Source organism: Coptis chinensis, chromosome 6, assembly GCF_015680905.1.
Source record: "Coptis chinensis isolate HL-2020 chromosome 6, ASM1568090v1, whole genome shotgun sequence".
In the NCBI taxonomy this organism is placed as follows: Eukaryota; Viridiplantae; Streptophyta; class Magnoliopsida; order Ranunculales; family Ranunculaceae; genus Coptis; species Coptis chinensis.
The window spans coordinates 2,913,646-2,934,220 of NC_141461.1; the positions used below are offsets into that span (position 1 = coordinate 2,913,646).

The following is a 20,575-nucleotide window of genomic DNA, read 5'->3' on the forward strand; positions in this document are numbered from 1 at the left end:
GAAGGTGGAAATCTTCTTTTGGTGTGCCATACTTGGCCACACGTTGACGGCAAATACTCTTATCCATAGAGGTACCATTGTTATGCCAATTTGCTCCATGTGCAACACACTTGACAGGTCTATCAATAATTTGTTTATGTATTGCTCTTTTGCTTTGGAGTTGTGGGCGCGATTGATGGATTCAACCGCAAGCGCGTTTTGTTAATGACACATAACGACTCTATTCAACCATTCCTTGTTGCATAGTTGGCTGAAAAGAATGAAGAGGGAACACATTTGGCTTCAAGTTGTGGCAGTTATTAAACAAATGCTCTTACACTCAAATGAATATTGTTTTTCATTCCTCTCAATCATTTGTTTGTTACGTGTATTTATACTACAAAACAAAATTAGTTACTTTAACAAAAAACCTATGTACAGCTATCACTCTATCATTTGCTAAACTATAACTGTTTTGACTGTTGATTGTCTTCCCTCTTCTACTGTTGAAGTCATCGATGTATCATCATTTACATGCCTAATAGCCCCCTTCAAGTTGAAGGGAGATGGTCGAACTGAAAGCTTGGACAATAAAAATTGAAACCTCTGTACTGATAGGCCTTTGGTAAATATATCAGTTAGTTGATCTTTAGTGCAAAGATATTGCACATCTAGTAGCTTGCTTGTGACTAACTCTCTAATGTAGTGATAGTCTATCTCAACATGCTTAGTCCTGGCATGAAATACAGGATTGTTGGCAAGTGAGATAGCACTGATGTTGTCACATAATACCAATGGACATTTGGGCAGTGGAACATGAAAATCTTTGAGTATAACACATAAGCAATATAGTTCTGCCGCTGTGTGAGCTAGTGCGATGTATTATGCTTCAGTAGAAGACCTGGCTACAGTATGTTGTTTCTTTGCTGACCATGATAAAGGATTAGAACCTACAAAAAATACAAAATCCACTAATTGATTTCCTATCCATAGGACACCCAGCCCAATCTGCATCACAATACGCTGTCACAAATAAAGAACCTTTGATGAACCAAATTCCATGAGTTATACTTCCCTTTAAATATCTCAATATCCTTTTAGCTGCAGCTAAATGAGTAGCTCTTGGTTTGTGCATAAACTGACATACCATGTTAACTGCGAAGGAAATGTCAGGCCTAGTCCAAGTAAGATATTGTAAGCCACCTACAATGGACCTATAAGCTGTCAGATCATCAAGTAATTCTCCAGTGTGAGCATCCAGTTTGCATGAAGTTGAAGTAGGAGTAGAGCAATTAGCATTGACCATGTTAGCTTTTGTAAGAAGATCAAACGTATACTTTGATTGACACAGAAAAATACCAGTAGAGTTTCTGTGAGCTTCAAATCCCAAAAAGTAATGTATAGCACCTAGATCCTGTTAGGAATATACAACTTAATTGTACTTACTCTTTACCAATTACCAAACTATACAAATCTTTTGTCTTGTAAGTGTCTTGTACTTCTTAATTAAATCCGAGCCTAGTGTAGATACACTATGTCCTTAAGACAGATTTTCCCCTCACGGTGCTTGAAGGTTGATGGGAAACTATCTCCCAAGATAGAACGGATTTCCTTCTATAGAAAGCTAGCACTTCAATTCTATAGACTCGATGAACACAACATAGTATTTGACTAAGAACGAGGGAGAAGAGAAAGATCGAACTCGTGTGATCCGGTGTATTTTCTCTCCAAATTCATCCACTATTTATAGGTGAGTGGTGCCTCTTGAAAAGAACACGGTGACTCTTGGGAAAAAGTAAGCAACTCTTTGAAAAGTCACATGTTTAAAAAGACACACCATTTACCAAGCATATAACAATTGTTTTGAACCGGTGCCTATTTCGAAGGTTGCACCTTTTCGGCATGATGATCTTATTTCAAACCAAAGGTGCACATTTCGAAGGTCGCACCTTTTTGGCATAATGCACTGTTTCAAACAAATGCATCATGTTGAAAAGGTTTTTCTCACATTACGCATCTTGTTTCAAGAAAAACCCATTTCATCTTAAGTGGGGTAACTTGGGAGACAAACTACTCATTCATATTTAAATGGATTTGAGCAAATCATTTTTCTAACAATCCCCACATGAATGAAAATTTGGCTTCTTCTATTATAAACATTGGATTTCTGTTCTTTTACAAATGAAAAGATACCGCGATCGTCAAGTAGCATGGGAGGCCTTGAACTTGCCTTAGTGAAAGACGATCGGATTTAATTGGACGATCAGTAGACTTCAATTAATGTCCTTGAACTGTCGTCACCGTTTGTATAAACCTAGACAATCATCTTCACGCCAGCACCTTCTCGAATCTTGTTGGTTCTCACGTTTGTGTTCATTTTGGCCTTGAACACTTCTTGGTTTCAGATAGTGCTTTTGAGACATTTGCCTTTAAAATTCTCATAGAAGCGGCCCCACTTCGCACTAACATAGGTGATTTCTATAAAGAGTATCCTGCAATACTCCACTTGGATAACATAACTTTCCAAGATATAGTAAATCATTAAAAGCTTGACTTATCCTGGTTCTCGCGGCAGATATGCACTGTCTTATATAGGAATGGGTTAGAGTATAATATTACTCTCCAGTGCTAACTGAGTCACTAACATAATTCAGTTGGCCCATTGAACCTAGATCTTGGGATCTCCAGTCAACTAGGTTGGTTTTTCCATTATGATGACTCTTGGTTGATTATCTCAAAAGCTTTAAGCCCATTCCCCTTGATAATCTTTCTACTTGCTCTCTTGTTAAACCTTTTGTAAGCGGATCCGCAATGTTATCTTTTGACCTTACATAGTCGATTGAGATAACTCCATTTGAGAAAGCAATTGTCTAATCGGTATTATGTCTACGACGATATATGTCGAGACTTCCGTTATACATGCTACTGTGCTCTCTACCAATAGCAGATTGGTCATCACGGTGTATACACACTGGCGGGTAACGTGTTTAGCCGATTTGGAATATCCTCTAAGAAATTTGAAGCCACTGCTTCTTCTCTCGGCCTTGTCCAATGCTATGAATTCGATTCCATAGTGGACCTCGCTATGCACGTTTGTTTTGAGGATTTCCAAGAAACGGTTTGCACCTCAAGTGTAAAGACATATCCACTTGTGGACTTTGAGTCTTTAGTGTCGGATATCCAATTAGCATCGCGCATACCATACGGCAATTTGGATATCTTGTATAGTGCAAACCAAAATTCGAAAGTATACTTTAAGTATCCCAAAACTCTCAATATGGCGGTCAATGATCTCGCCGGGATTACTCGTGATATCGACTTAGTTTGCTCACAGAGTATGCTATGTCAGGCCTTGTACAGTTCATGACATACATTAAACTACCAAGTATACGAGAGTATTCTAGTTGAGATATTCTTGTCAAGTTTCCTACATACGATAGTCCATCACATTAAACATTCCTGTGATGTCACACTTGTGTGTATCATCACAGGATATTCTCACATTACGTACTGTTTCAAGAAAAAACCCATTTCATTTCCAATCATGAGACATTCAGAAACCACAGCAGATAGGTTCATGTCATTAACATTATCAGAAAGCGTGTCCATTGTCACATTTGCTTCAGTCTTTTGCTTCTTGTACTTCTTTGGCTTGCGACATTCACTTGCCTTATGTCTAGCCTTTCCACAGTTGTAGCACTTGCCCTTGAACTTAGTAGGCGTACTACTCTCTTCGCCTTGAGCTTTGTCTTGGCGCTTCCTCTTTCCCTTAGCACTAGATCCTTCCACAATATTGGCCTTTGCCACCATGGGATCCTTGCCCTTCTTCTCAGATAAGCGGTTATCTTCTTCTATCCTTAGACGGACAATCAGCTCTTCAAGATTCATATCTTTGCGTTTATGCTTAAGATAGTTCTTAAAATCCTTCCAAGATGGTGGTAATTTCTCAATCATAGCAGCCACTTGGAAAGATTCTCCTAGGGTCATTCCTTCAAAGAATGACATCATGGAAGATTACTTGAAGTTCTTGGACTTGGCTTATGGACGGTCTTACTATCCGTCATTTTGAAATCAAGAAATCGCCAACTATGAATTTCTTCATGCCAAAGCATCTTCACTCTTGTATTTCTTGTCCAACGAATCCCAAAGTTCCTTAGCGGTCTTGAACACACTATACACATTGTATAATGAGTCGACCAACCCGCTAAGAATATAATTTCTACACAAGAAATCAGCATGAAACCAAGCATCCTTGGCCAAAACCTTCTCCTTTGTCGGGTTTCATCGAGCTTACATCGGGAGCCTTATCCCACGTAAAACCTTGCCAAGTTAAGGGTGGTCGGATAGAAGATCATCTTTTGTTGCCCGGCTTGAAATCGGTTCCATTGAACTTTTCGGGCTTCTCCCCATGAGGGAAAGAATGGGGAGCAAGAAATGTTAGGAGTAATGCGGTGGTGTTGCCATATTCTGAAATACAACTACACTTTGTTATTCCTTTAAACCAAAAAAGAAAAGAAAACAGAAACAAATTCTGTTCGGTAAAGAAGAAAAAGAAAAAGAAGTCTGTCTTAAGTTTGTAGGAAACTTATTCCAAAAATATACTTATTGTTAAGTAAACAAGAAAATCAAATTGATATGAACAAACCTTTAATATCAACAAACAAACAAACCTTTTAGTTCAACTAATGAACTTAATTTACCAATGATTAATGAAATCTGCTTCAAAATTGTTAGTGCATTTGTACTAAACAATAAGTATAGCCAAAATTAATTCAACCAAATTAATTCAAAAAAAAAAATCTGTCTTAAGTTGTTAGGAATATACAACTTAATTGTACTTACTCTTTACCAATTACCAAACTATACAAATCTTTTGTCTTGTAAGTGTCTTGTACTTCTTAATTAAATCCGAGCCTAGTGTAGATACACTATGTCCTTAAGACAGATTTTCCCCCTCACGGTGCTTGAAGGTTGATGGGAAACTATCTCCCAAGATAGAACGGATTTCCTTCATAGAAAGCTAGCACTTCAATTCTATAGACTCGATGAACACAACATAGTATTTGACTAAGAACGAGGAGGGAGAAGAGAAAGATCGAACTCGTGTGATCCGGTGTATTTTCTCTCCAAATTCATCCACTATTTATAGGTGAGTGGTGCCTCTTGAAAAGAACACGGTGACTCTTGGGAAAAAGTAAGCAACTCTTTGAAAAGTCACATGTTTGAAAAAGACACACCATTTCGGCATATAACATGTTTTGAACCGATTGCCTATTTGAAAGGTTGCACCTTTTCGGCATGATGCAATTGTTTCAAACCAAAGTGCACATTTCGAAAAGGTCGCACCTTTTTCGCATAATGCACTGTTTCAAACAAATGCATCATGTTGAAAAGGTTTTTCTCACATTACGTACTGTTTCAAGAAAAAACCCATTTCATCTTAAGTGGGGTAACTTGGGAGACAAACTACTCATTCATATTTAAATGGATTTGAGCAAATCATTTTTCTAACAGATCCTTCATAGCAAATCTGTAACTGAGTTGTTTAATGATCTTTGCACATTGTGTGGTAGAATTTCCGGTGATAAGAATGTCATCGACATACACTAGGATGTAAGTAATAAAAGAGACATCCTTCTTTATGAAAAGAGAGTGATCCGCTTCAGAAGTGACAAACCCAAAGCACAGTAAAGCTTGATAGAGTTCTTCATACTAGGCTCGAGGTGCCTGTTTTAACCCATAGATGGACTTGAGTAATTTACACACATGTGTAGGTTTATGTGGATCAATAAAACCTTGTGGCTGTGACATATACACTGTTTCTTTGAGATGGCCATGCAAAAATGCATTTGACACATCAAGTTGCTTGATTTCCCAATTGAAGTTTATTGCAAGAGATAAAATGAGCTTGATTGTTGCAGACTTTGCAACTGGGCTGAAAGTCTCATGATAATGTAATCCACTTAATTGATGATAGCCCTTTACCACTAGCCTAGCCTTGTGTTTGTCTAGAGATTCATCAGACTTTTGTTTCAGCTTGAACAGCCACTTGTGTTCTATAATATTGAACTCTGAAGAGTATGGCACAAGTTGCCAAGTACCATTTTTAATTAGAGCATTGAATTCACTGGCCATAGCTTGTCTCCAATTAGGATCTTTCACTGCTTGAGTGTAACATGTTGGAGTAGTGGAAATAGAATCAAGAGATGTTTGCAGAGCTTGGGGAATAGGATGATTAGTAGAAATGAGTGACTTAGGTTTGAATATACCATGTTTAGATCTTGTTGTCATAGAATGACTGGACTCTGAAGAAACAATGGGTGACCTTGAATTTTTGTTTGATAAAGATGATGATTGTTTGTTATAATTTTCAGAGATGATCTGAGGTGAATCAAGAATGACAGGAAGAATTTCTTCAAAAATACTTGTGTTACAAAATTCATAAGAAATGAAAGACTAAAGAGAAGTGGAGTATGCAGGAGATATTTTGAAGGGAAATTCAATCTCATTGAAGACAACATGTCTTGATACATATATTCTTCCTGTAACTTCATCTAGACACTTGTACCCTTTGTCTTTGTAGAGGGTATCCTATCCTATAAAAATGCAAGGTTTGGATCTGAGTTCAAGTTTGTTGGATGTGTATGGTCGAAGCCAAGGGTAACACATACACCCAAAAGCTTTGAGAGTATGATAATTTAGTACACTATTGTATAACTTTTCCCAAGGAGACACATAATGTAATGAAGTGGAAGGTAATCTGTTTATGAGATAGACTGCTGTGGCAAAAAGTTCAGTCCAATACTTGGAAGGTAAATGAGACTGAGAAGTGAGTGTTCTAGCCATGTCTAGAATATGTCTATGTCTCCTTTCTACAATCCCATTCTGTTAAGGGGTATGAGGGCAAGAGAATTGATGTTTAATCCCACACTTGGATAAAAACGTTTCAAAATGTGTACTGATGAACTCTCCTCCACCGTCTGTTCTAATACACTTGATTTTCTGATGTAAATTATTTTCTACCAAAGATTTGAATGATTGAAATACCATGTCAAATCCAGACTCGTGTGATAAAGGAAAAATCCAACAATATTTTGAAAAATCATCAACAATACTTGCATAAAATCTGAAACCAGTATGAGAATACACAGGTGATGGACCCCAAAGGTATATATGAAGCAATTGTAAAGGACTTTCAGACTTACATATAGACAAAGAAAATGATAGTTTTGTGCTTTTGCCTAAAGCACAGTCCTCACAAAAGGAACAAACTGAAGACCCTTTGACATCAACATTCTTATTTTGAATGAGTTTATTTAAAACTGCATGAGCTGGATGACCTAATCTCTTATGCCATGTTGCTGCAGAAACCTTTATTGCAGAAAGGGCAGTAGGAATGTATGCAGAGGATGAATGACTTGATGAACTAGATGTGAGATGGAGAGGATACAGACCATGCTCAATTGGTCCTTGGAAAAGCATCCTCCCCGTGGCAATGTCCTTTACATATCAACCAGTAGGAGAGAAAATTAGTATACAATGATTGTCAGACACAAACTTGTGTACACTTAAGAGATTATGTGTGATGGATGGCACATGTAAAACATTTTGCATTTTAAATGTATGACTGGAATTGAAAGGTTTTAAGTAAGTGGAACCAGTGTGGTGTATAAACAAACCTTGACCATTGCCCACTAGAATTTTGTCAGAACTTTTGTAGTCAGAGTGAACTGAGAGATTGGATAAGTCTGATGTGAAGTGATTAGTTGCTCCAGTGTCAGCATACCATAGAGAATCACTTGAATTGTATCCTGAAGATCCAGTATTGTTGTTAAAGTTGCCATTATTGTTGTTGTTAGAGCTTGTGGAACTATCAGAGGTAAATTCACTCATATTAGCTAACATTGCTAACTTTGCAGGTGGAATTCTCCCAACATATGAGTGATTCATATGATTGTGACAATCAATAGCAACATGCCCAAATTTTCCACAAATCTGACATTGAGGCCTTGAGTGAGTGTTGATATTGTTGTTGTGGTTTGAACTAGTGTTGCCATTGTAATTAGAATTGGAGCTTGAAGCATTGTTGTTGCCTTGATAATTGTTGTATGATCCTCTACCTCTATAATTTTCTCTGTTGTTTCCTCTGTAATTATTATAACTCCCTCTTCCTCTGTTGTTATAGTTCCCTCTGCTAGACTGAGTTCCAACATAAAATGCTTGATTTACTTGATCTGAATTCACTTCTCTGTGTCCTTGTTCCATGTTCAGTTCCTCACTTAATGCCAGATTATGAAGTTCTTCAACACTCACTGGATCATTCTTTGACCGTACTCTGATTGATGTCTTAAATGCAACATACTCAGTAGGTAATCCATGCAACATGTGAAAAACCATATCAGCTTCATCAAGTACAGTTCCAGCAGCTGCTAACTTGTCAAATATTTGCTTAAGCTTGTGGAAATATTGAACCATAGAGATGTTTCCTTTCTTAATGTCTTGAAGTTCAGTTTTCAGTTGAATGACATAGGACCTAGAGATATTAGACAATCTATTCTCTAGCGTAACCCAAAGAGCTCTAGCAGTAGGTAATCCAACAACATAAGGTAGCAGTTCTTGAGACAATGTAGCGTTAAGCCATATTAAACACATTTGATCTTTCTTGACCCATGCCACATATTGAGGATTCATCTGATTTGTCAAGTGACCATTGTTATCAATAAGAAACTGAGAAGGACATAAGTCAGTACCTTCAATTAAACCTTCTAAATCATAAGTTTTGAAAATTGGTTGAAAGAGATGTTTCCACTGTAGATAATTTTCTGAAGTCAACTTGACTGGTACCATGTTACTTATGTTCGTTCTTAAACGAGTAGGATGAATTCTGAGGTGGTACCACCATGGGTAATTGCATACTGAATCCAAGTGGAGCATGAATACCATGAGATGGAGATTGAAATACTCCATTGTTATAATAATTCTTAAAAGGAACTCCTTAATGTTGAACACCAGTGGAACTTTGCTATGGAACTCCATTAGAATTAAAACCTTGATATTGACCATTACTGAAAACTGGCACTTGATATTGAACTCCATTAAAACTTGAAATCATTGGTTGAAAACCATAAAAACTTCGATCTTGCATAACTGAATTAACATTGAACAAAGGAACTTGAGTAGAATCACTAAAATTGAGATTTGAAGATTGATCTTGCATAGCTGAAATAACATTGAGCATAGGAACTTGAGTAGAATCATTATAATTGATGTTTGATGTTGGAATCGGAGCAACAACACTTAAATTTGTTGTTATTGCTGGATTTTGAGCTACAACACTTGAATCAGAACCAGGTATAACTGTATTCACAGTTGATTGAGTGTTATAAATCACAGTGGGAATTTGATTGATACTCATTGATGGTTGTGTTGTTTGATTGGTTCTTGCCATTTGAAACCCTAGATTTGATTGAAAAATTCAATTGATAATCTTGAATCTGAAGAAATCGACGACTTGATCTTTGGAAGTAATAGATCTAAGTATTGTTTTGATGATTCTATGAAAATAGGTGAATCCTCAAAATTGATTTTGGATCAACACCGAATGGTGAGAAGCTCTGATACCATAAACAAATGCTCTTACACTCAAATGAATATTGTTTTTCATTCCTCTCAATTATTGGTTTGTTACGTGTATTTATACTATAAAACATAATCAGTTACTTTAACATAAAACCTATGTACAGCTGTCACTCTATCATTTGCTAAACTATAACTGTTTTGACTGTTGATTGTCTTCCTTTTCTGCTGTTGACTGAGTCACCGATATATCATCATTTACATGCCTAATAGTTATTACCATACGCAGTTATATATGGATTATATGGAAGAAGAGAAATGACCATATCTTTAGGAACATGCTAGTTTTTGTTTACAAGTCTGTCTTAGAAGTGAAGGATTGAGCTACTGTGGTACTGGATGTCCGCATCATGTGAGAGGATAAACTACCGTTTTAAGGACCTTGTGCTAGACTAGCACAAAGTGATTATGGGTAGGCTGTGTTTGTTCTTTCCCCATTTCACTCCCTGTAATTTTTGTGAGGATCTCATTTACTGGATGTAGCTGATTGTGTTATGACACCTTTTATTATAAATAAAGACTACTTATTATAATTAAAAATAATAATAATCGAGTGAGCGGAGCAAACGATTTTGGCAGAAGGGGGGCTATGCGGACAAAAACCAACTTGGTTGGTTTCTGTCTGTTTGTCCTCATCTTCTCTCTCAATTTTTTTTTTGCCCAAATACCTTTCTCCTTCACCCATCTCTCTCCCCGCATTGTGTGTTGTCCAGAATTACAACCTATAAACTCCTCTCTCTCTCTTCTCTCGTCTTCTCCCTTTTCTCTTCTCTCTTTCTCATCTCTCCTCTTTATATACTTCCTAACCGCCCTCTTTCTTTAACCGCTCCCATCTTCTCTAACCGTTCTTCTGTTTCCATGATCTCCTTACATGCCCCACGTCCTGGAACCGTCCCCCTGTCTCCTCAAAGATCATGTCTTGGCTACTGTGCTCCAGCTCTTTCTTTCCCTATCCAACATCTCCCTCAAATCATAGTAACTCCACTGATCTCCTCGCACTTCCAGAGTCCGCAGCCTTCACATTATTCGCGGACTATACCCCGTGCTCATTCGTCTTCTTCCGTTATGTTGCCCCAGCCCCGAACACACCAGTCGTCTTAGTAGTCATATAATAGGTTGATACAGATGCCCCCTCTCTGTCCTCGGACCCTTAGTTCGGGGTCCGAGATACTTTATGCCAACTGAAGCCGCGGATCTCTGGTACCTGTCCTAGAGCCCATCACCAAGCCTAGATGAAGGGGTCCGGTTAGCCAGTGTTGGGTCCTTTCTTTAGGGCCACGTGTTCTCCTGACTTTGATTTGAGAGCTCTAAACCCCTCGCGTGCCTCGCACGCCTCTAGCAATTATGATAGCGTGCGGAACCTGTCGCCTCGTTCTTAGCCCCTCCACGTGTCACCCCCTGCTGGCCCCTCCTTCTGATTCTTCGGTTTTTGTATTCTGGAAATTACTGCTTTACCCCTGCCGCTTCGAAACTCGTTCAAACACTTCCTTTTCTCTCTCAAACCCTTCCTTTTCTCTCTCACTCCCTTTTGTTTCTTCTCACTTAAACCTCTCAATGCCATCTCACTCTGTTTTTCATTTTGGGATCGCCTGGCTTTCCTATCTTCCTTCTTCCTCTCGGTGAATCTCCACTGCCTTTGCTCCCGATTCGATTCTTACGAATCTCTTTGCTCGCTGCTGCCTCATAAATCAGGTTCGTTTCTTCTTTCCTTTATCTTTCGAACTTTTATTATACCATTGGTTTGGTTGTTCTCTAGTGCTTTGTGGATTCTTCCATTTGCGTAGCTTAGTCCTTTCATCTTTTCCCTTCTACGACTAGTGTAATTTGCATCATGTCGGCTTCTGAGTCGGCAAACACCTCCGCCGCCAGATCCGTTAGATCTAGTTCTCCTTCCTCCAGATCCAGTAGCCCTGTTGTTGTGAGATCTGAGTCCGCTGCCTCAGATTCAGACTCCCCAATCGCTATCCCTTCCACGTCTGGGAGATCGTTCAAACTCCCTCCGCCCCCTTCACACTACCGCCGACCCAACTTGGCTGCGGTCAAGGCGGCTTATGGTATCCCAGACGATGTGATTTTGGAGCATGTGCCCAGGATTACTCACTTCCCACACTTGGTCAAACCTCGGCCAGGCACTCTTGTCGCTACCGTAGGGCAAATAGTGGTCGTCGGTCTTCGGTTTCCTCTCTCCCTATTAGACGTAGAAGTTTGCAACCATTTCAATATCCCACCGTGTCAGGGTATTGGAAACTTATGGCGTGTTATGTACGCCGCCAATTTCTATAATAAAACCAACTCCCCAACCATCCAACTCCGCGACATGATCTCCCACTATTACCTAAAGAAGAGTACCAAATTCGGTAGTATAGGCTACCAATCCTTCTGTAGTCGTCCGCGAAAGAAGTCCTTTGTTCTCAACATCACTTCTTCCGACAAAGTGTGGCACCACTATCCGCTGTATGTGTCCGGGAGCTTCTCGTCGTGACCTTCCCAATCAAGTATCTCGAGACATTTACATTTTCTCTCGAGCGGTAAGTATGGACCGCCCGCCTATGTTTTCTTTTTACGTATTCCCATCGCTCACCCCAATGTTCTTTGCATGGGCACAGGTTGGAGACTAGACTCACACTCCCAGCTATATCTCGGTGTCAATTCCGCCATCTTCCAGAATCTTTGCGACCTGGGAAGTGATCAGTGTGAAGTTCTAGGTATCGATCCGGAGAAAGGCACTCCTCTTCTTCTGGACCCGTCTCTAAAAGACTTCGGCAAGTACCAAGGCCCATTCTACCGTCTACCTCCTCCCAAAGAAAGGTTGCCTAAAGCTTCCCCCCCCCCCCCCCCCCAAATTTAAGAAGAGGGGATATACCAAGAAGATTTCCCATTCCAAGGCAAGCCGCCAAAACGGCCGCGCGCCGCCAACAACCTCAACGCCCTCAAACCTTTCCAAACAAAGACCCACGGTGCCCGGCCCTTTACTCTTCCATCGCTGATTGGGAGGACGATTTTTCAAAAGCCGGTCATACTCCCCAACCGCCCGGACTATGGATGCCACCAAGTTGAAATTGTGGGACGTGTGAAGAAGAGGGCGAATCTGATTCCGCGGCCAAGAGCCCGCCAGCCAAGAGAAGCAGAATGGCGGGAACCTCCTCTGCCGCTGTGCTCCGCACCCACCAAGTATTGCCGCGGCCCTCGGCTTCTACTTGTCGTCCGTGCAAAGAACCGCCCTGGGCCGCTCGAGGTTTGCCCTGAATTCAAAGCTAGGGATCGGGCGGTCACCCACTGCTTCTTCTCTCTCGGATAACGTTAGCGGCCGCTGCCACTCTGTTCTTCAGCCCCCATCTACCTCGTGACCAAGCCTATGGCGACTCTGGGACCTTCGCTGCCCACCGCGCTGCCATCTATACAGGCTGGGAGAAGGTATGTCTTAGTCCCATATTATTTTGGTATTTTTTGTGGATAAGATACTTAACGTCTCCTTTGTGTACAGCTGAGCCTGGATGTAGGCTACGTCATCCGCGGTCTCACCAGTACCCTGGAAACTCTGGAGGCAGTGAAGCAGGAAATTCATGGGCCCGAAGGCTGGAAAATCCGATATGAGCGTCTGGAGAAAGATCACGATAATGCTCGCCTCGCCGCTCTTAAATCCCATAAGCTTCAGCAGGTCGCGGAGGAGGCCTTCAATCAACAACTATCTGAGCTGCGGGCCAAGATGGAGGGCGAAGAAGAGCCCACAGCAGGCGGGCCAAGCAAAGCAAAACGGAGCAATCGCCTGAAGGTTCGCCCCGATCGTTCCGTGTTTTGGCTGAAAAGAAGATAGCCAGAGAGTTGCAGCGTCAGCTCGACAATCTCACTGCTGCTGGGAGACTCCTCCCCTCGCCCTCTTCGGCCCCGGTTCCAGAGGTTGGTCCTTCAATGGCCTCTTCGCGGGGGTGGGTGATCTCAACACCGGCTCCTTGGGCTTAAGACGCTGTGGTGGTAATATCTGAAGGTTCTCCTCATAAAGACGTAGCTGGGAATCCCACTTTACAAGACGCTGCTGCTGAACATTAAACTAGAGATTGTTTCTTTGTGTTTGCTTAGCCCTATCCATATTTTGTTCTCACTCATTTTGTATGTACTTTATGTCCCAGATTTTACGGGTGATCGTGGCTCACACTTATGTTTTCATTTTAACCATCCGGCCGCGGTAGTTTCTTCTTTTTATTTCGTGGCACTGTGTTTGAACCATACAATACAACTGTTTTCACCACTCGCTTCAATTGCCCTAACTTAAACTCTTGTTACATGAAGATCCTTGGGGGCAGCTCAGTTTGCCCCCATGTTGGATACGAACCTCGTTGTCCGCCAAAGGGGTCCCCCGCTATCTCAGATGGGCTCCTGATTGAGGGCAACTCAATTTGCCCCCAAGTCAGATTTGGACCTCTCATTGTCGCGATGGCTCCGCCCCCCCCGCTATCCCAGATGGGCTCCTGATTGAGGGCAACTCAATTTGCCTCCAAGTCAGATTTGGACCTCAGGAAACCGCTGAAGGAACTCCCCCCGCTATATCTCTGTCATCCCATGAAACCGCACGAAGGCAACTCAATTTGCTGATTAAAGTGGGACCTCATCATCCATGGGCAATTTCTCTACACCCTTGCAATTAACAACGCAGCAAACAAATAGGCAAAATGATACTCTATTCATTGATAAATTTTATACTCTAAACATTATAATAAAATGTCGCTACATCACTAGAGGCCGCTACCTTGGCCATTGATTCCCACACATTACATGTTGTCACTCATGGAAACTTTTTAACATTCTGATGTTCCAAGGCCTCGCGACATCCTTTCCCTGAAGTGTCTGCAGCCGATATGTTCCTGCGCTCCCCTTTTCTGCCACGGTATAGGGTCCCTCCCAGTTAGGCCCTAACTTTCCGTCCACCTCCTTTCTAGTCGACGGTGTCACTCTCCTCAAAACACGATCCCCCATTTGAAACTGTCAAGGCCTCACTCTCTTGGCATATTGTCTTTGCAATCTTCTATGATATTCCTCCAATCGGATGCGGGCTGTGTCTCTCCTCTCCTCCCTGAGATTCAAATCCGCGGTCGATTACCATATCATTGATCCCTCCTCCACCGCTCTTGTCCGGGTTGTAGCTGCCACCATCTCTACTGGAATCACTGCTTCTACCCCATATGCCATGGCAAATGGCGACTCCTGAGTGGACGTTCGCGGTGTAGTTCGATATGCCCACAGCACATGATTTAACTCGTCCGCCCATGAACCCTTTTTATCCTCCAGTTTTTTCTTCAGATTATCCATGATTGTCTTGTTGGAGGATTCTGCTTGCCCATTCCCTTCTGGGTTATAAGGAGCCGCGAATCCTTGTTTTACCTTGAACGCTTGGAGGAATTCTCGCACCTTCCCCCCCGTAAACTGAGTCCCATTATCGGCAATTATGGTGTGTGGCAACCCGAACCGGCATATTATATTTTCCCATAGGAATTTCTTCACCTGTTCCTCCTTGATCTGTTGGAGTGCCACACCCTCTACCCACTTGGTAAAATAATCAGTCGCTGCTAGCATATACCTTCGTTTACCACTGGCCATCGGTAGCAGTCCTACAATATCTAGTTCCCACATCGCGAATGGCCAAGGACTATATACCTTGTGCAAAGGTTCAGCGGGTGCATGTATCAGTGGTGCAAATCTCTGGCATTTCTCGCACCTCTTAGCATATTCGGTCGCTTCTCTCTTCAGGTGTGGCCAAAAATACCCCTGGGACAACACCCGATGCGCCGTCGTTCTTCCTGCCGAATGGCTCCCACAGTCCCCCTCATGAACTTCTTCCAAGATCTCTTTCGCCTGACGCGAATCTAAACATCTCAACAACGGTCCGCTGACATTCCGTCTGTATAGGTCTCCTTCCATTAAAATGTATCTTTGGGATACATGCTCCATTCTCCTTCGCTCTCGTCTATCCTCGATCTCTCTCCCCAATAAGAAATTTTTTATGGGCTCTATCCACCCTGGCTCTTCCTTCATGGTTATTCCTACCTCGGCATTCACGGAGGTACTCGGCTTGCTTAACACCCTGACCTCAATTGATCTGCCCTCGGACCCAGGAAGCACCGCGGCTACATATGCCAATGCGTCAGCATGTCTATTTTCACCGCGTCCTAAATGAGCGAACCGGATTTTGCCAAACTCACTCGCTTTCCTTTGTAATACCTCCAGGTACTTTGCCATCCTGGGACATCGGCCAGTGAATTCTCCATTCATCTGACAAATTACCAAGTTGGAATCGGAATATACCGTCAGCTCCTTCACTCCCAGATCCGTGGCCAAATCAAGCCCAGCTATCACCGCTTCATACTCTGATTCATTGTTTGAAGCCGCGAAGCCCAATTTCATCGATAATTCAAGTCGATTATTCTCCGGGGTGACTACCACCACTCCAATCCCGTTTCCTGTGTCCGTTGCGGACCCATATGTGAATACCCTCCATCCATTTCTCATGTCCTATGGGTCTAACACATCCTGCTTGATATCACCCTCCTGCTCCATGATCATATTGTCCCCCCAAGTTGGGTCTTCGGCGGGGAACTCTGCCAAAAACTCTGCCATAGCTTGTGCTTTTTCCGCTGTCCGGATTTGGAATTCAATGTCATATGCACTCAACAGCACGGCCCATTTCAGCATTCTCCCTGATTTGTCCGCCTTTAACGCCTGTTTGAGAGGCAAGTTAGTCACCATAACCACAGAATGAGCATCGAAGTAAGGCTTCAATTTTAACGCATAAAACACCAAGGCCAATGCAAATTTCTCAACTTTGCTGTATCTGGTCTCTGCATCTAACATTGTTTTGCTTTGGAAATACACCGGCCTCTCTGCCTTGTCCACCACCCTAGCTTATTAACATAGAACTAATAGCATATTCTGACACCCCCAAGTACAAATACAGCTTTTCCCCTTGCCCCGGTCGCGACAAAATAGGAGCCTTTCCCAAATAAATCTTCAACTCTTGGAAAGCTCGTTCACATGCCTCGGTCCACTGAAAGTCAGTTGTTTTTCTCAAGAGTCGGTACAATGGTCTACACTTGTCTGACGACTTGGAAATTAACCGATTGAGGGCCGCAATTCTTCCCGCAAGCATTTGAACCTCCTTCACATTTTGGGGTGATTGCATTTCCACCAACGCTCTGATCTGGTCCGGGTTAGCTTCTATTCCGCGGTATGTGACAATATATCCCAAAAACTTTCCAGAAGTCACCCCAAATGTGCACTTCTCAGGGTTCAACCTCAGCCTATATTTTCGCAATATCGCGAAGGTTTCTTTCAATCCCCCCAGATGTTCCTCCTCAGACATGCTCTTCTTTACCATATCATCTATGTATATTTCCATACTTCTCCGGATTTTGCATTCAAACATCTTCTCCCCTATCCTTTGAAAAGTTACCCCTGCATTCTTCAGTCCGAAAGGCATTCTAGTGTAACAATACATTCCTCCCTCGACAATGAACGCGGTCTTCACCTGGTCTGGGCCATACATTACCACCTGGTTGTACCCCATGGAGGCGTCCATGAATGAGAAAAATTTAAACTCGGCCGTTCGGTCCACCAGTTCGTCTATCCGCGGCATAGGATAATGATCTTTTCGCAACGCTGGCTTTGGTTGACATCAGTAAAATCAACACACATTCTTACCTTCCCATTTTTCTTGGGTACCGCGACGATGTTTGAGAGCCATTCGGTAAACTGACACTCTCGGATGATTCCTGCAGCTTTCAATCTTTGCACTTCCTCTCTTATCCCTTCTGCATACTGCGGTCTTATTCCTCTCATTTTTTGTCGGACGAGTTTGGCCTCTTCTCTCATGTGTAGCCTGTGACACGCAAACTCGGGATCCAATCCAATTAAGTCCTCAATCGACCACGCAAAAACATCGCTGTTCTCTGTTAACAACTCAATTAACTTTGCCTTCCAACTCTCTGGCCACTCGGCCCCAACAGACACCAGTTTCTCCTCTTCCCCTCACCTTTGATTCACGGTCCGCGGTCTTCGTCCAAGGTCTTTTGTCCCACAGACCCATCTCCCTTAGCCATCGCGATGCTGTAATTGCTATCTTTGGGGACTCGCTTTCCCCTCACTTTCTTTCTCCGGTCGCGCGGTCAATTCTTTAACCACCACCTGGTGAATATTTTGAGCGGCGACCTGATCCCCTCTTATTTCATACATTCCCCCGTTAGTCGGAAAGCGGATCACCTGGTAGTATGTGGATGGAATCGCTTTCATTTCGTGGATCCATCTTCTCCCCAAAATTGCATTATACTGTGAAGCGGCGTCCACTATCATGAAACGAGTGAATACCGTCACCAGTCCCGCCGTTACTGGTAATAATAATTCCCCCATGGGCTCGGTTCGGCTGCCATTAAATCCAAACAAATTTGTTCTTGGGGGCTTCATCTGCCTTTGTTCAATGCACATTTCCTCCATTGCGCCTTTAAATAGCAAATCTACTAAACTCCCACAATCTATCAAAACCCTCTTCACCATATAATTACCCACTGCTACCGTAATCACCAATGCATCCGTGTGAGGCGCGGTTACTGCTTCCAGATCCTTCGGGGTGAACTCTATCCTTCCATCGCCTAGGGCATTCCCTGGCACTGGTCGCGGAACACACGAAACCTCATTTATCTGCTGTAAGCTGGCAGTTCTCCGCACCTTATCCCTGTGTGCATTCCTCCCCATTGTCTCCCCACTATATATGACATTGATTGTTCCTAATATTCTGGCCACAGCTGGTGCTCTATCCACTGGGTGTATCTCCTTGATAAATTCCCTTAACAATCCTTTCTCTACCATTCTTTCTATCAACCATCGCAGTGTGAAACACTCATTTGTAGTATGATTTCGGATCTGGTGGTAAGCACAAAATGGTTTATCTTCTATCTCCCTGTGTATGCTTCGCGGACCTTCATAATGCTGCATCCCTTTAATCAATGGCAAGATTTCGTCCAATGGTTTGTTCAACGGTGTGGACTCTACATCGCGATATGATTTTCGTTCGCGGATCTCCCTCCTAACTTGATCTCTGTCTCTCTCCGATTTGCGGGCCGCCTCTCTATAGGCCCCCCTTCTCTTATCGCAGCCTTTCCTTTGTCTTTCCGGTCTTCCTGTTCTACACTCTGTATTGACTTCTCTGACTTCCTCGGCTCCTTAGCATTTCTCTGCAACATATCCTCATAGCGGATGTACTTCTCCACTTTCGGATACAGCGCATGCAACGTTGTAACCTCGATTTTGGATACAGATTCGTGGACTCGGTTCCGGCTTGATCCATCTTTGGAAAGCAATGACTGCGGTGTGCTCGTCCAGACTTTCCACCCTTAGTGTCTCCTCCTTGAATCTACATAAGAATTCCCTGAGTGTCTCGCCGGATTTCTGTTTGACGTTAAATAGATCTGCAATATCCACTACCCTTCGTTTCTGATGGATAAAATGGTCTACAAATGCTTGCTCCAACTCCTCGAACTTGGTTATACTCCGCGATGCCAACCTATAATACCAGTCTGACGCTCCACCCTTCAAACTGGCGGGAAACATCATGCAACGGAGCCCATCATATTTAATCTCTTGCCACAACGACATCTGTTGCCTGAAATGGTGTAAGTGGTCCGCAGGATCCCCCTTCCCGTCGTATCTCTCGAATCTTGGTTGCGCGAATCGCTTGGGCACCTCGGCGTTCCAGACTGCATCGGCTAGCGGATTCTGATTGAGTCAAGCCACCACCTTCTTCACCACCACTTGACTTTCCCTCTCCGCCACCCGATTCATTTCTCTGTCTTTCTCGATCATCGCTTGGACCATCTCCATGGTAATGCCTTCCCCCGTATCGCCTTGTGGTTTATGACGCACTTCCTCATGCTGGCCTTCTACTTCACTATTTTCTGGCTCCCTTATCTCCTCCTCCCCCTGTGTGGATTCCCTTTCTCTCCTCAGACTCTCATTCTCATTTCTCAACCTTCCTATCTCTTCCTGTAACAGCCTGGTTGCTTCCCCCGCAACCTCGGGAACTTCCTCTTCCAACTCCTCCATCCCTTCCATTTCCACACTCCTGGTTTCATCATCAGCCCCCCTCAGTCCTCGCTTTTTTGGGTCTCCCTCTTGTTTTCTTCGCTATGGTTGCCATCTTCACACCTTCTTCTTAGCAATCACTTGATCGTATGCTTTCCTCTCGTTCCCCACAGACGGCGCCAAATGTGTTGTCCAGAATTACAACCTATAAACTCCTCTTTCTCTTCTCTCGTCTTCTCCCTTTTCTCTTCTCTCTTTCTCATCTCTCCTCTTTATATACTTCCTAACCGCCCTCTTTCTTTAACCGCTCCCATCTTCTCTAACCGTTCTTCTGTTTCCATGATCTCCTTACATGCCCCACGTCCTGGAACCGTCTCCCTGTCTCCTCAAAGATCGTGTCTTGGCTACTGTGCTCCAGCTCTTTCTTTCCCTATCCAACATCTCCCTCAAATCATAGTAACTCCACTGATCTCCTCGCACTTCCAGAGTCCGCGGCCTTCACATTATTCGCGGACTATACCCCGTGCTCATTCGTCTTCTTCCGTTATGTTGCCCCAGCCCCGAACACACCAGTCGTCTTAGTAGTCATATATTAGGCTGATACACATTGCCCAACTCTCTCTCTCCCCCGCAGTTCCGCTCACTCCCCACTGCCACGCAGTATACTAGTAATATTGTGACCCAGTCCCAACTCACAATTCAATCCAACTATTATTATTTTTTAAATCTTGTGTATATCAGCATATGTATATCTATATCGATGTTCATCATCAATTATATCTAAACTTTTATCACCAAAAAAAAAAAATGATAAAAAATATTTACTGGTCATATTCCAATAATCCAAATTATTGACCAGTACAATTGTACAAAGACGAAAACATACATGGACACAGAA

At 42.7% G+C, this 20,575-nt stretch overlaps 3 protein-coding genes across 3 annotated transcripts; all 3 read right to left on the reverse strand.

Moving 5' to 3' along the window:
* Positions 1-5,691: 5,691 nt before the first annotated feature.
* LOC147490741 (uncharacterized) lies at positions 5,692-8,826 on the reverse strand. The gene is made up of 2 exons (XM_086565507.1): positions 7,659-8,826; positions 5,692-6,392 (listed from the first exon to the last, which is right to left on the reverse strand). Exons 1-2 carry the CDS (start codon positions 8,824-8,826, stop codon positions 5,692-5,694), a joined length of 1,869 nt encoding a protein of 622 aa, XP_086421633.1.
* An 8,892-nt stretch (positions 8,827-17,718) lies between these two features.
* Positions 17,719-18,465, reverse strand: LOC147490742 (uncharacterized). Its single transcript, XM_086565511.1, has one exon. The coding sequence runs from the start codon at positions 18,463-18,465 to the stop codon at positions 17,719-17,721; it is 747 nt and encodes a 248-aa protein (XP_086421637.1).
* A 378-nt stretch (positions 18,466-18,843) lies between these two features.
* LOC147490743 (uncharacterized) lies at positions 18,844-19,251 on the reverse strand. Its single transcript, XM_086565513.1, has one exon. It carries the CDS (start codon positions 19,249-19,251, stop codon positions 18,844-18,846), a length of 408 nt encoding a protein of 135 aa, XP_086421639.1.
* Between the last annotated feature and the right edge of the window lie 1,324 nt (positions 19,252-20,575).

Bases quoted from the DNA above. Each gene is read 5' to 3' on its own strand.
- LOC147490743 (XM_086565513.1), bottom strand. From the start codon at position 19,251: ATGTCGTTGTGGCAAGAGATTAAATATGATGGGCTCCGTTGCATGATG.
- LOC147490741 (XM_086565507.1), bottom strand. From the start codon at position 8,826: ATGGTACCAGTCAAGTTGACTTCAGAAAATTATCTACAGTGGAAACAT. The intron at 6,393-7,658 runs GTTTGTTTATAC...GTATTTTTGAAG, and splicing joins TCTAGTGGGCAATGGTCAAG to AAATTCTTCCTGTCATTCTT.
- LOC147490742 (XM_086565511.1), bottom strand. From the start codon at position 18,465: ATGGTAGAGAAAGGATTGTTAAGGGAATTTATCAAGGAGATACACCCA.